A 15,221-nucleotide genomic window follows, 5' to 3' on the forward strand; every position below is an offset into this window, starting at 1 on the left:
TGGAGTCCTCTAGTTTTTTATTATAGGTTATTTGCTAGGCTTTTTAAAATATTTCTTGAGGCGGAGTCTCGCTCTGTCGCCCAGGTTGGACTGCAGTGGCACGATCTCGGCTCACTGCAACTTCTGCCTCTCAGGTTCAAGAGATTCTCCTGCCTCAGACTCTTGAGTAGCTGGCATTAGCCCACCACCAGGCACGGCTAATTTTTGTATTTTTAGCAGAGACATGGTTTCACTAAGTTGGCCAGGGTGGTCTCGAACTCCCGACCTCGGTTGATCCGCCCACCTCGGCTTCCCAAAGTGCTGGGGGACACTTGATTTTCTATAGCATTATGTTACTGGATATTTCCATACAATTTAAAATGAGGGAGGCAGAGAGACAGAGAGAGAGCGAACCATGAGTTGGGACTCCGGACTCTCGGGTCATGAGACAAATTGTAGATAAAACGACAAAAATCCAGAATTTACGTGTGGGTTTTGCTGATAAAGAACAGTTCTAAGATTGTAAATAATTGCATAATCCTTCCCTGGGTATTTAAATCATTTAAACTGGTTCTGCTGTCATACTAGAAATACAAGCATGAAACATCCTAATGGTTTATTCGTCACAATTGCTCTGACAACGTTCATAATACCTATAGATATTTTGCATATTACACACAAAGAAGAGTTTGAAACACAGATAAAAACCTCGTGTCTGAGAGGTTGGATCTGAAACGTGTTTTGAACTGGTTATAGTGAAGGACACAAGGTGTCAGTTCTAGTGAGAACAATTGCCAGGAAGCCATTTCACCCTCTTGAGTGAGCACCCGCTGCGCCTCATACAAGGTAGGAAGAGCCTGCGTACGTCACCCTCCCATGATGTGGTCAGCACGTCAACTGCATGGGCAGGGCGCCAGATAACATCCTGTGCGCTGCTGAGCTGAGCTGGGGCGCGGCCGCCTGTCTGCACCGGCAGCACCATGTCGCTCATGGTCGTCAGCGTGGCGTGTGTTGGTGAGTCCTGGAAGGGAATCGACCGAGGAAGCACTGGGGTGGAGATCTGGGCCTGGAGGGGAGATCTGGACCTGGAGGTTGAGTTATGGGCCTGGAGTGGAGATATGATCCTGGAGTGGAGATTGGGGCCTGGAGTGGAGATATGGGCCTGGAGTGGAGATCTGGGCCTGGGGTGGAGATATGGGTTTGGAGTGGAGATCTGGGCCTGGAGTGGAGATCTGGGCCTGGGGTGGAGATCTGGGCCTGGAGTGGAGATATGAGACTGGAGTGGGGATCTGGGCCTGCAGTGGAGATCTGGGCCTGGAGTGGAGATCTGGGCCTGGAGTGGAGATTTGAACCTGGGGTGGAGGTATCATCCTGGAGTGGAGATATGATCCTGGAGTGGAGATCTGGGCCTGGAGTGGAGATGTGGGCCTGGAGTGTAGATATGGGCCTGGAGTGTAGATATGGGCCTGGAGTGGAGATATGGGCCTGGAGTGGCGATATGATACTAGAGTGGAGATCTGGGCCTGGAGTGGAGATATGGGCCTGGAGGGGAGATATGGGTTTGGAGTGGAGATATGGGCCTGGAGTAGAGATATCAGCATGGAGTGGACTTGTGGGCCTGTTGGGTAGATCTAGGCCTGGGGTGGAGATCTGGATCAGGAGGCTGGGTCTCTGCGCAGCTGAGATCCCTGCTGCGGGGGCAGGTAGGCAGCCAGGGTGAGTTTCCCTTCAGCCCAGCAAGGGCCTGGCTGCCCAGATGCACAGCCCAGTGGGGGCAGCACGGAGGCCCTGGTTTGCCTGCAGATGGATCATCCATCATGATCTTTCTTTCCAGGGTTCTTCTTGGTCCAGAGGTCCTGTCCATACATGGGTGAGTCCTTCCCCAAACCTTAGGGTGTCATCTCCCCACCTAAGAGGATTTTCCTGAAACAGGAGGGAAGTCCTTTCAGACAGTCTCTCATAAACTAAGAAGGGGGGACCTAGGGGTGCTCGGCTCACACTTCTGACCTCGTCCTCTCTGGCCTTTCTTACCCTTGGCTGAGTCAAGCTCTGTGAAGACCGGGGTGAGCTTGGGGTGCTCCAAGCTGAGGTGTGCAGGGAGGAAGTGGTGTCAGCGGCTGAGGAAGGGAGGGAAGCAGGGCTAGGAACAGCAGGTCCTCTGAGGACAAAGGTGTAACTCACACCCTCCAGTGTTTCCATGACGGTCAGGGCTGCAGTGTGGCTGCTGTCATTCTACCAGAAGAGGTGGGGAAACCACAGCCATGACCCTGACATTCCAAATCATCTGATGGGGGCTCAGTGCATGCACTGGCTGATATTCCATTCACAAAGGACATGCCCTCCATGCCGTCTCTACTTTGTGTTGTTTTAAGTGAGTAATCTTGCAGTATTAAAATCTAGTAAGAGTCCCTTATTCAGCACTTCTTCAAAGTTCTCAGCTGACACCTTTGTTGTAGGGAGACACCATGTCTATGTGGGATGGGTCCTTCCTATAGCCCTGGGCACCCAGGTGCGGTAGGAGCCTTAGAAACATGGAAAGGGGAAGAATCTTCTGAGCACACGGAGGGAGGGGCGGCTCCACACTCTCCTCTCTATGATGGCGTCTCCTTCTCCTCCAGGTGGTCAGGACAAGACCTTCCTCTCTGCCCAGCCAAGCGCTGTGGTGCCTCAGGGAGGAAACGTGACTCTTCGGTGTTACTATCGTCGTGGGTTTAACAACTTTACCAACTTCACTCTGTACAAAGACGACAGAAGCCACATTCCCATCCTCCACAGCAGAATATTCCAGGAGAGCTTCCTCATGGGCCCTGTGACCCCGGCACATGCAGGGACCTACAGATGTCGGGGTTCATACCCGCACTCCCCCACTGAGTGGTCAGCACTCAGTGACCCCCTGGCGATCATGGTCACAGGTCAGAGGGCTCCTGTCTGGGCTTCTCCTTGTCCCACCTCCTGAATCCCAGAGCTTCTGCTGGGGGTGTCCACCAGGGTCCCATCACCCAGGACCTGACTGTCTTTGGGGTAAAGGGGGATTGAATACAGGGAAATGGGTGCTGTGATGGGAAGAATAACTGTCCCCAATATGGCTACATTCTAATCCCTGGAGCCTGTGACTCTTTATGCTATAGGGCAGGGGACTGAAGGGGAAGATGGAGCTCAGGTTGTTGATGAGTTGACCTTGAGATGGGGAGACGGCCTGGACTGTCCTGCTGAGCTCAGTGTAATCACAAGGGACCACACGAGTGGAGGAGGAAGAGGGGAGTGGGGATTAGAGCAGCATCGTGGGAGAATCCATCAGCCACTGTGGGCTTTGAAGGTGGAGGAAGGCCACGAGCCACAATGGCAGGTGGCCTCTACGGGCTGGAGAAGTCAAGAGAACTGCTCCGCTGAGTCTCCAGAGGGAACGCAGCCCTGTAGATGCCTTGATTTTAGCACAGGAGAACTGGATCCAATTTCTGCCTCTAAAAGTAGAAGGGGTCAGTGTGTTCTCTCTTGCTGCCATGTTTGTGATAATTTTCTGCAGTGGCAACAGGAAACCAACACAGGAACCAGGTCAAGGACAAGTTAAGAAACCAAACGATAGCCGGGCATGGTGGTGGGCACGAGTAAACCAACGACTGGATTCGATCACTTGAATCCAGGAGGCAGAAGTTGCAGTGAGCCAAGACCACATCACTACACTCCAGCCTGGGTGAAAAAGTGAGACTCTGTCTCAAAACTCAATTAATTAATCAATTAATTAAAGAAACCAAACAAGGAGAAGGGTGGCAACCCCGAGATCAGGAAGGGCGGGACGCTCATGCCACCACCAGGCTCCATCCACATAGGGAGGGGTCGATCCTCCTCGAACCAGCACCAGGAGCCACCCTATGGAAGCTGAGGCCATGGAGAAGGCACAGGCATGGCAGGAGAGGCTCCCAATCCCCACCAGGAACAGGGGGTGTGGACACTGGTGCCTGCCTTACTGATCAGTTCATACCTCCTGCCAGGGACTCCAGTTTGTCCAAAAGAGACTGAACCAGGCTGCTAAGAGCCGGGACATGCAGCCTGCCATGGTTCCTCTTCCACCCCTACATAGACAGCAGGAAAGAGATGAGCGGGAAACAGATACAACAGCCTAAGAGATGAGGCTGAGCTCAGTGGGAAGGGCGTCTGCGGCTACTAGAGACAGACGGACAGAGAATAGGGAGGGACACAGATGGAGGGACCTGCACCAGGGGAAAAAAGACACAGAGACACAGAGAGGGAGGAGAGAGACAGACAGCTGGGAGGGGAACCCTCACTCATTCCAGGTGCCATGGATATGATGACAAAGGGAGACGCCTTCTAAACTCACCACCTCTCTTTCTAGGAGTCCACAAAAAACCTTCCCTCCTGGCCCTCCCAGGTCCCTTGGTGAAATCAGGAGAGACGGTCATCCTACAATGTTCATCAGATACCGTGTTTGGGCACTTCTTTCTGCACAGTGAGGTGACCTTTGAGGAGCCTTTGCACCTTTTTGGAGAGCTCCATGGTGGGGGTTCCCAGGCCAACTATTCCATCAGTCCCAAGAGGTCTGACCTTCCAGGGACCTACAGATGCTATGGTTCTGTCACTCACTCCCCCTATGAGTTGTCAGCTCCCAGTGACCCCCTGGACATCGTGATCACAGGTGAGAGTGTCCGGACATTCTTCTCATTGTCACTGGGACACAGAGTGAATGATCCAGGACTTGGAAGCCCCAGGTTGTTATGAGGAAGATGAGTGTGGGATTCTTATGGAGAGAGACTCACTTGGTGAGGTCTGTACCAACAGAGACAGAGAAACAGGAGACACAAGTAGAGACCAGGTGTCATAACAGAGGATAGACACAGGAGCCATACAGGGAGGTAGAAAAGAGAGAAAGAGTTAAAGGGGACACCCAGACAGACAGACACGTCCCAGAGAGAGTCGTCCTTCCATGCTGACTTTGCTCAGAGACGGCACAGGTTAGAAGCCTCATTTCTGTTTTACCTCCACAAAGTGTTTCTACCAGGAGAACCCAAGGACACCCATATTTCTCTCCTGAGTCAGCCCTGTGGCCTCAGACGTTGTGGCGCCTACAGATACCGTGTTGATTCTGACACCTCTGCCTTCTGTGCAGTGGAGAGTCATCGTCCCAGGATATCATGGCCCCAGAACACCAACCGCTGTGTGCTGTGTGGACTTGGGGTCCCCAGACTGGATTCTGAGGCTCATATTCCACATAACCCCACATATGATAGGATTCCTGAGAGACACAGAGAGAAATCAGGAACATCAGAAAGCAAAGACAAACACACAGTGAATGACCCAGAGGAAGGGGACTGAGACACTCACAGACACATAAAAAGACAGAAAAAGGGCAGAAGAGTGGAGAGAATGATGGAAGGGAGCAGAGAAAAGCTCCAAAATCAGAACCCTGAGGGAGGGGCACAAAGACAGAGATAGATAAAGATGTGGGGATGGATTGCAGAGATTCCAGATAGAAGTAGAGAGACTGAGAGGCAGAGAAAGACAAGGAGATGGAGAGAGACAGATGGTAGATGGATAGATAGATATAGATAGATGATAAATAGGTAGACGATAGATAATGGGTGGTTTAAAGATATATAGATGGCAATTGATAGATAGATGATACATAGAGATGATGATGATGATAGATAGATAGATAGATCGATAGATAGATAGATAGATAGATAGATAGATAGATAGATAGATAGACACATAGATAGATACATAGATACGTAGACGATACATACAGACAGAGAGGCAGACAGATAGAGAGGGAATAGACAGATGATACATACATAGAGATAATAGATAGATGGTGGATAGAGAGACAGACAATTGCTAGAGAGATAGATAAATGATACACAGATATAGATTACAGATAGCTAATTGACAGATTGACAGGTAGTAGATAGATCGATTGATCGATAGATAATAGATAGAAATGTGCAGAAGGTTATGAACAAAACAGAAAGTGAGAAACTCAGAATTAAAGAAAAAGGAAGATCAAGTCAACCATCCAAGGAGGGTCAGAGAGAAGAAAACAATACAAAAAGCGAAAACACACCACGGGGTGGGGAAGTGAGATCAGAGAGTTAGAGAGACAGAGAAAGTGGAAGGAGGAAACAGACATGAAGAGAGACGGGGTGGAGGGTGAGAGAGAGAATTAGGCCACAGAGCAGGGGAGTGAGTTCTCAGCTCAGGTGTGAGGGGAGCTGTGACAAGGAAGAAACTCCCTGAGGAAACTGCCTCTTCTCCTTCCAGGTAAATATGAGAAACCTTCTCTCTCAGCCCAGCCAGGCCCCATGGTGCAGGCAGGAGAGAACATGACCTTGTCCTGCAGCTCCCAGACCTCGTTTGACATGTACCATCTATCCAGGGAGGGGGAGGCCCGTGAACTTAGTCTCCCTGCAGTGCCAAGCGTCAACGGAACATTCCAGGCCGACTTCCCTCTGGGCCCTGCCACCCACGGAGGAACCTACAGATGCTTCGGTTCTTTCCATATCGCACCCTACGAGTGGTCAGACCCGAGTGACCCACTGCCTGTTTCTGTCACGGGTGAGGAAACCCCATGCCTGTCCCATGTCTTATGATCCCACAGCCATAGCTGAGGAACTTGCTGCTGATGAGGGAGAGAAGCATGGACAGGTTCAGAGAGAAGACCAAGCCTCGGTGTGAGGGTGGGATCAGGATGCAGGATGGCAGAGAGGGCCCCTCCAAACCCTCCTGCATGGCCTGCGTGGTGGTCCGCGGTCAGCACTCCAGGCACCCAGGCAGATGGAGAAACTGGTCAGGACAGACTCAGAGGACGGGAGACTGGGCTCAGTTTGGGGAGATCAGAGGTTCCCTCAGCCCCTCATCCTTACCCATTCACCAGACGCCCATCCTGACCTCTCGCCCACACAGAGATATCATCACCAGCAACCCTTACACCCTTTTCTTTTCATTTGAAAAAATATTTGTTAAGGTTAAAAATACCTACAAAATTTACCACCATTACCATTTTTAAGTGTCAAGTCTAGTGGTCATAAACACATTTATATTCTGTTTTGTTCTCTTTTTTGCTTTGTTTTGTGTTTACCCTCCACCGTTTCCTTCCCGGCCTCTGGTAGCCACCATTCTACTCTCTACCTTCTTGAGATCCACTTTAGAGCTCCTGCATAAGGGTGAGAAATGGCAATCCTTGTAATGAGCTCCAGTTCCATCCATGTGGCTGCAAATGTCGGATGTTATTGTCTCTATGGATGAGTAGTCTCCACTGTGTGTATGTACCACATTCTCTCTATCCATTCACCCACTGAGGGGCAGGTGCGTTGACTCCACATCTTGGCTACTGTGAACTCTGCTGGAACAGTCATGGGAGTGCAGATAGAACTTCGACACACTGAAGTCCTTTCCTTTGGATGTAAACCCAGTAGTGAATTTGTGAACACTATGAAAATTCTCTTTTTAGTCTTTTGTTTGGATTTTGTTCTGTTTTTGTTTTTGAGGCAGAGCTTTCCTCTGTAGCCCAGGATGGAGTGCAACTGACACAATCTAGGCTCACTGCAACCTCCTGGGAGGCAGAGGCCTCCTGGATTCAAATGATTCTTCTGCCTCAGCCTCCCTGGTAGCTGGGATTACAGATGCATGCCACAACGCCTGGCTACATTTTGTATTTTTTAGTATAGACAGAGTTTCCCCACGTTGATCAGGCTGCTCTCAAACTCCTGATCTCCAATGAGGTGCCCTCCTTGGTATCCCAAAGTGCTGAGATTACAGGCGTGAGCCACCATGCCCAGCCTCTTTTTAGTTTCTTAAAGGACTTCCATACTTTTCTGCATAATGGCTGTATTAATTTACCTTCCTAACAACGGAGTACCAGGATTCTCCTTTCTCTACCATCTTGCCAGCATTTGTTTTGCTTGTCGAATGGTTAAAAGCCATTTTAATGGGGTGAGATGAAAATTCATTGTGATGTTTCATTTGCATTTCTCTAATGATGAGTGATACTGAACACTTTCATACACATGATGGCTATTTATATGTTTTGTTTGTGGAGAAATGTCTGTTCAAGTCTTTTGCTCATTTTTTAGTTAAATTATTTGTTTTATTGCGTTATGTGAGCTTCTTATATTTCTAGTTATGAATCCCGTCTCAGATGCATAGTCTGCAAATATTGGCTCCCATTCTGTGGGTTGTCTCTTCACTTTGTTGGTTGCTAGTTTTGCAGTGCGGAAGCTGCTTAGTTTGATGTAATCCCTGTGGTCCATTTTTTGCTTTGATTACTTGTGTTTTTGAGGTTTTAAACAAAATGTCTTTTCTCAGACAAATGTCCTGAAGCATTTCCCCAATATTTTATTCTATGTGTTTCATAGGTTCAGGACTTAGACTCATGTATTCAATCCGTTTTGATTTCACTTTTGTGAATGGTGAGAGGTAGAGGTGCAATTTCATTCCCTGCAGTGAACGAACCTGAAAGATTTCCCTTGAGTAGAGGACAGGCACCCTCATTTCCTCACCCCTCTCCTGTCTGTATTCTAGGAAACCCTTCAAGTAGTTGGCCTTCACCCACTGAACCAAGCTGCAAAACCGGTGAGTAAAGAATCCCTCTTATCTCTGCTTTTGGAAACCTGAGGAGGTGGAAGCCTTGGATTCAAGCCTTGGCTCAGTACCTTCCAGCTCTGATTGTGGACCTGTCCTCCACCATCTCTCTGAACTCCAGACACTCCAACAGCAAAAGAGATCTGGGCCCAGCACAGGGCTCCGTGAAGTCTCTTAATCTCTAATCTTCTGCAGCTGAGACCTCCTACAAGCTGAAAGAATGACTGGAAATCTGACATCCTTCTCACGAAAAATGTAGTGTTTGTTCTCCCTGCATTCCTAACTGGAGGATAAATTCCTGGGGGCTTGAAAGAGGGAAGGGAAGGGAACATCTAATGAGGGTGAGGTGTTTTAGAGAAGTTCCACTTGCCAAGGAATGAACTCCTGTTGGTCATGAGGCAACCCTGGCTGAATCAGCAGAGAAAGCATTGCAGTAAAGGAGAACAGAGCTCATGTACGCACACTTCAACTCACTGACTCATTCAGCCACAGTCCTATGCTCAGGCCGTGCAGTTAGAATCCTTTCCTACTGTTGCCATAACAAATTTCCACAAAATTGGTGGATGAAAACAAAATGGCTTTTGAATTATCTTACAGTGCTGGAGCTCAAAGGATGAAATGCATCTCACAGGGCTAAAATCAAGGTGACAGCAAGGTTGCCTTCTCTCTGAAGGTTCCAGGCAAGAATCTGCTTTCCACATGTCCCAGTTTCTAGAGGCTCCCACGGTCCTTGGCTCCTGGTCCCCTTCTTCCTTCCTCAAAACCCACAAAGACTGGTCATGTCTCACATGGCATCACTCAGACCCTTCTTCCTTGTCCACGCCTCTTTCTCTGAATGTTCCTCTGCTTTCTTCCTCATTTCTTAAGGACTTTGGGATTTTATTGGGTTCACCAGGATAATCTATCATCATCTCCCTAAAATCATCCAGGATACCCTCCTTTTCAGTTCAGCTGATTAGCAACCGTAATTCCATCTGAAATCTTCATTCCTCTTTTCCACGTATAATCACATATTTACAAGGTATGAAGGCTAGGACATGGACATTTTTGGGGTGGGGTGGATTCTCCTGCCTTCCACAAATAGTAAACAGGATGCATTTGGCCTGCTCTTGGGACACTGATGTTGCAGATGGGTAAACGAGAGGAAAGAAAATGAATGCACAAGTGGACCTATAAATGGCTGATCCATTGGGAAACATCGGTGCATGAAATCGATTTATTTATGGATTTATTAATTATGTATTTATTAAGACGGAGTCTCATTCTATCCCTGAGGCTGGAGTGCAGTGTCACGATCTTGGCTCACTGCAATCTCCGCCTCCTGGGTTCAAGTGATTCTTCTGCCTCAGCCTCTCGAGTAGCTTGGATACAGGCACCCGCCACCACACCTGGCTAACTCTTTTTGTAGATTTTTGGTAGAGACGATGTTTCACCATGTGGCCCAGTCTATCTCCAACTGCCAATCTAAATAAACTGACCACCTCAGCCTCCCAAAGTGCTCGGATTATAGGCGTGAACCACGGCACTCAGCCAGAATTTAAACTAAATAACAGATAATGCTGAGTGTATGATTTCAGGTCACAGAGAAGTTCTCACTGATCAAATAATACTTGTGATCTTAATGAAAAAAATAGTTTAACCCCTGGAAGACTGGCGGAAGGATTTTCCACACACAATTGTCAACCGTGAAGGCACGAAGGTGAAAACAATCTTAGGTGGAAGGAAGAGGCTCTGCCTGAAACGCTGGGAATGAGATGGGGAGAATTACAAGACCACTGGAGAGAGAGAAGAGCACACTGGGCACACAGGAAACTAAGGAGGACAAGGAGTGTGTGTTTATACTCATAGCCCTTGGATTCACCACGGGGCTAACTAGGAATCCCTACATGACTAATAGTGACTGACATGAAAATAAGGGAGGCTCAGGTGCATAACTGGAATCTAGGAGACTGTGGAAAAGGCAATTCCCACCCACTGGTGAAATGTGTTGCGTATTTAGACACCAAATGAATGAAGTAGATGGATAGAAGATGTGTATGTGAGGTAGAATAATTCACAGGGAGGGCATGCCTGGTTTGATTTTTCCTAATTGTTTAATTTCTTTCTGAGATTTATTTTTCCTACATGTAAATCAATACCTGGCAGAGGACTGATTGATACATGAGGGGTGCTGCAAAGGAAGAGACTTATTATAATGTAACAAGGAGGTTGTGAACAGTGGCTCACACCAGTAACCCAACATTTTGGGAGGCTGACGCGGATGGATCCATTGAGGTCAGGAGTTCAAGAACAGCCCAGACAACATGGTCAAACCCAACTCTGCTAAATAAACAAAAACTAGCTGGGTGTGGTGGCACATGCCTGTAATACCAGCTATTCGGGAGGCTGAAGGAGGAGAATGGCTTCCATCCGGGAGGCAGAGGTTTCAGTGAGCCGAGATCACGTCATTGGGCTACACCATGGGTGACAGAGTGAGACAGAATGAGAACAAAAAATAAAAATACAAAACACATAAATGTAATATAACATACACGAATGACAAAGGCACTTCAATCCCAATTATCATTTTTCTATTTCTCTATAATGACTTCTTTGATCCTTTATCTTATCCATTAGAAAATCAGCCAAAAACCTCTTCCCTGTTTGCTTTCTGTGAGCTTGAGATCATATGGAAAATATGAAAGGCCCCTGAACCCACCAGCACAAGTGCTGGAATAGAGAAAGTGCTGTGTTCATGGCATAAAACTTGCCCCTTCACCCAAATCCCCCACCTCACCCCTACTTCCTATCACATTAAGAGACGCAGATAGACCGTGGGAAGGTAAAAACCAATATTCTTTGGAGCTCAGACCTTGGACTCAGAGAACAGCGCCAGCAATATCTCCTGGTCACCTTTTGTACGAATTCACAGAAGGACAAGTTGTACCGAAGCAATAGATGATGGAGGGGTTTGCCCTTCCCCCGGACTCTCAGGTAGAACAACAGCCTAATATATGACTTCCAGGATCACAAAAAGCAGCACGTTGTTCACGAGCCTCATCATTATTTCCTGGCTGTTTGATATATGACATTTCTACTTCACTTTTTTGATCTTGATTTCACTTTATGCCTTTTCTTGCTGAATGCAATGTGCTTGAGTCAAGAGGGTTGTGGCTGTAGACATTGTAAAGCACATTCACTGTGTATCAATCCCAGTCCAGTCTTCCCAGAGAAGACTCTAAACACCTCCTGTACTGCACCTGGGGCTATGCCAATTTCTATCACTCACCGTCACTCCAGGGAGACAGAACACACAGAGAATACGTGACATAGGCAGGTTCACTACTAACAGATAACCAGCAAGTGACAACAGAAGCCTACATTTCAGTGTGAGCCAGTCCTCCAAGACTCAGAAAAGCTGCTCGAGACATATGGAGTCACCCCATTTGCACTGCAGCTGGGGAAACCCAGAAAGCAGCCCAGCCTGGGTTTTGTACCCTGGAGCCACAGGAAGCACTGACCTCAACCACTGCATGACGTCCTCCTCTGGGAAGAACAGGAAGACAGTCCAGCTGTTCTGGGACGTTCCTCCTGAGCTCAGGATGTTGCTGTCTTAGTCCCTTTTTGAGGCTGTAAAAGAACACTTGAGCCTGGGTAACTTCTACAGAAAAGACAATTGGTTGGCTCACGGTTCTGCAAGCTGCACAAGAGGCAGGACACCAGCATCTATTTCTGGCTGCAGCCTCAGGCTGCTCCTACTCTAGTAGAAGAGAAGGGGGGCCTACATGTGCAGAGACCACTGAGATCACACGGCAAGACAGGGAGAAAGGGGGTGTGATGGAGTTTCCAAGCTCCTTTTAAGAACCAACTCTCCAGAGTACTAATAGAGGGAGAACGTGCTAACCCCGTCATGTGGGGCAGCATTAATCTATTCATGATGGATCCAACCCCATCACCCAAACATGTCCCCATAGGCACCACCTCCCAAACTCAGGGTTACATTTCAGAGTGAAGTTTGAAGGGGTCAAACATCCATACAATAGCAGGTGTCACATCAGCACATTCTGTGGTTATTATGAAAACTATAACTGAGAAAGCAGGAGAAAGCTGGGTCTCCCACAACATGGGTGCTTGTCCTAAAGAGATGTTTTATGGGGTTGCCTGGCAAGCAAGAAATGAGAGACAATCCACAAAGAGGAGCTGCTTTGGTGAGCTTCTCAATGGATTCCTATCTTCCTCCAGGTATCACCAGACACCTGCCTATTGTGATTAGGTACTCGGTGGCCACCATCTTCTTCACCATCCTCCTCTTCGTTCTCCTTCGTCGCTGGTGCTCCGACAAAAAGAGTAAGTCTCACGAGGCAGAGGCCAGAGACCTCAGAGCCGTGTGGGGAGGAAGGATGAGGAGGATGGGAGCATGCAGGTGTGTGTTTCTCACCGGCAGGATGGTCTCTGGCCCAAAGCAGGAGCCACAGAGGCAGAGCTTTCTAGAGAGAGCACCAGACACCCTGCCCCTGCCTTCAGCTCACAGACCATTGCCAGATTCTGAACTGTATCCTCGTGTCCCTGCAGCCACTGACATCCAGAAGGTTCCATGACAGGCAGAAAGTGGGAGGCAGAATCACTGGGATGGGAACTGACAGCTCTTCATGGGATGGGTCCTTCAGCTCAGAGAGATAGAATGTCTGAGTCTGGCTGTGGGCAGCTGAGGGACCTCAGGCACCTACAGTCTCCCCCTGTGTGTTGGTATCTGCTCATGAAATGACGACCCAGAAGTGCCCCCCCTGTTCTTTTGATGACCTCCATCTCCTACAGATGCTGCTGTAATGGACCAAGAGCCTGTGGGGGACAGAACAATGAACAGGGAGATAGTTCCTCCTCAGCCCAGACTCATGGATACAGTCTTATTCCCTACTAGTCCTGAAGAATGTGAGCCCCTCCCTCACTCAACATTTCCCTTTCTCCAGGACTCTGATGAACCAGACCCTCAGGAGGTGACATACGCACAGTTGGATCACTGCGTTTTCACACAGAGAAAAATCACTCGCCCTTCTCAGAAGCCCAAGACATCCCCAACAGATACCAGCGTGTACATAAAGCTTCCAGATGCTGAACCCAGATCCCTGTCTCCTGCCCATGAGCACCACAGACAGGTCTTGAGGGGGTCTTCTAGGGAGACAACAGCCCTGTCTCAAAACCAGCTTGACAGCTCCAATGTGCCAGCAGCTAGAATCTGAAGTCTCGACTCTGCATCTTAGAGCATTGCTCTTCCTCACACCACAAATCTGCTGGCTCTCTCTTGCTTGCCAATGTCGGTGGTTCCCACTGCCTGCTGGAGAGAACACGCACTCCTTTACTTAGCCCACCATTCTCCACTTCACTTGACCCCTGCCCACGTCTCCAAACTAACTGACTTGCTTCCTAGTCCTACTTGAGGCTGCAGTCACACTGAGGAACTCACAATTCCAAACATACAAGAGGCTCCCTCTTAACACGGCACTTAGACACGTGCTGTTCCACCTTCCCTCATGCTGTTCCACCTCCCCTCAGATGAGTTTTCAGTCTTCTGTCATCAGTAAACCTTATAAAAATTTGTTATGGTTTCAATGTAGTTCCCTCCTCTTCAAATAAACGTGACTGCCCTCATTCTATAGGTGACTCTTTTTTTGCCAAAAGTTTCCGGTATTATCATTACTATGTCCATATAACCCTGTCTGTTCTCCACTGAGTTCTCACCCCTGGAATCTGAGCTTCTGGAAGCAGGTGGAGCCTGATTTGTCTCTGGGACTCCAATTTCCATCTAAAGATGCAGCTCATGGGAGGATCCAAGGATCGTGAATCACATGAACAAGTCATATTCTTACTCTCTGCAGACCTGGAAAGTTGGCAGAGCCATTCCAAGATGATACATCTGTAGAGTCATAGGTCTTGTTAGTCTCATCTCCACGGGGACATATGTCCACACATCATCTTTCATACTATAAATACACAGTTGCTCCTCCAGATCTGTGGGGTTTACAGGTGTTTATTGAACCAACTATAAATCAAAAATATTCAGGGAAATAATCCGCAAAGTTTCAAAAAGCAAAACTATGTTGAATGGACACAAATGAAATGGTATGTAGGCTGTGTCAGGAATTAAAAGTAATCTAGAGATGATTTCATGGATACAGGAGGATGAACATGGGTTATATGCCAATGGTCTGCCATTTTACGTAAGAGGCTTGACCATCTGCAGATTGTGGTATCTGAGCGGAGATCCTGAAACCAATCACCCACAAATAGTGAAGGACGACTGTATCTAACTTTTATTTCTCAATTTTAAATATAAATCATAAAAAATTTACAATAACAAGATAAAAAACAAGAAGTGTTTTATAGTGTGAGAATACGTGTAGATTTATTTTTTTCTATGCGTAACCCTTGGGCCTGTGTTATCTATTGAGAAGACATTCTATTCCTCCTTAAACCACATGGCAACCATTGTCAAATCTAACGGGACTGTGTGTGCATGGATGCATTTTAGACACTGTTTTCTGGTAAGGGGCTCTCTGTGTTCGCTCTCTTGAGAATGCTACACTTATGTAGGTTTATACAACCCCTTAAAATTTGGTAGCTGGAGTCCTCTAGTTTCTTATTATAGGCTATTTGCTACGCTTTTTTTATATTTC

At 47.9% G+C, this 15,221-nt stretch overlaps 1 protein-coding gene across 4 annotated transcripts; it reads left to right on the forward strand.

Annotated features, from left to right (window-relative positions):
* The first annotated feature begins 896 nt into the window (after positions 1 to 896).
* Positions 897 to 13,855, forward strand: LOC104672221 (killer cell immunoglobulin-like receptor 3DS1). Of its 4 annotated transcripts, XM_030912852.1 has the most exons (9): positions 897 to 993; positions 1,814 to 1,849; positions 2,598 to 2,891; positions 4,331 to 4,630; positions 6,253 to 6,546; positions 7,101 to 7,154; positions 8,512 to 8,562; positions 12,793 to 12,897; positions 13,518 to 13,855. In XM_030912852.1, the coding sequence occupies exons 1-9, from the start codon at positions 960 to 962 to the stop codon at positions 13,523 to 13,525; spliced, it is 1,176 nt and encodes a 391-aa protein (XP_030768712.1). In that variant the 5' UTR covers positions 897 to 959; the 3' UTR covers positions 13,526 to 13,855. The 4 variants fall into 4 exon arrangements, with proteins under 4 accessions (XP_030768712.1, XP_030768713.1, XP_030768715.1 ...); XM_030912853.1 differs by lacking the exon at positions 7,101 to 7,154; XM_030912855.1 differs by lacking the exons at positions 7,101 to 7,154; positions 13,518 to 13,855 and adding an exon at positions 13,218 to 13,481.
* Positions 13,856 to 15,221: the final 1,366 nt, after the last annotated feature.

This window comes from Rhinopithecus roxellana, chromosome 12 (assembly GCF_007565055.1).
Source record: "Rhinopithecus roxellana isolate Shanxi Qingling chromosome 12, ASM756505v1, whole genome shotgun sequence".
Lineage (NCBI taxonomy): Eukaryota > Metazoa > Chordata > Mammalia > Primates > Cercopithecidae > Rhinopithecus > Rhinopithecus roxellana.

Bases quoted from the DNA above. Each gene is read 5' to 3' on its own strand.
- LOC104672221 (XM_030912855.1), top strand. From the start codon at position 960: ATGTCGCTCATGGTCGTCAGCGTGGCGTGTGTTG. The intron at 2,892-4,330 runs GTCAGAGGGCTC...CTCTCTTTCTAG, and splicing joins CCTGGCGATCATGGTCACAG to GAGTCCACAAAAAACCTTCC. The intron at 6,547-8,511 runs GTGAGGAAACCC...TCTGTATTCTAG, and splicing joins ACTGCCTGTTTCTGTCACGG to GAAACCCTTCAAGTAGTTGG.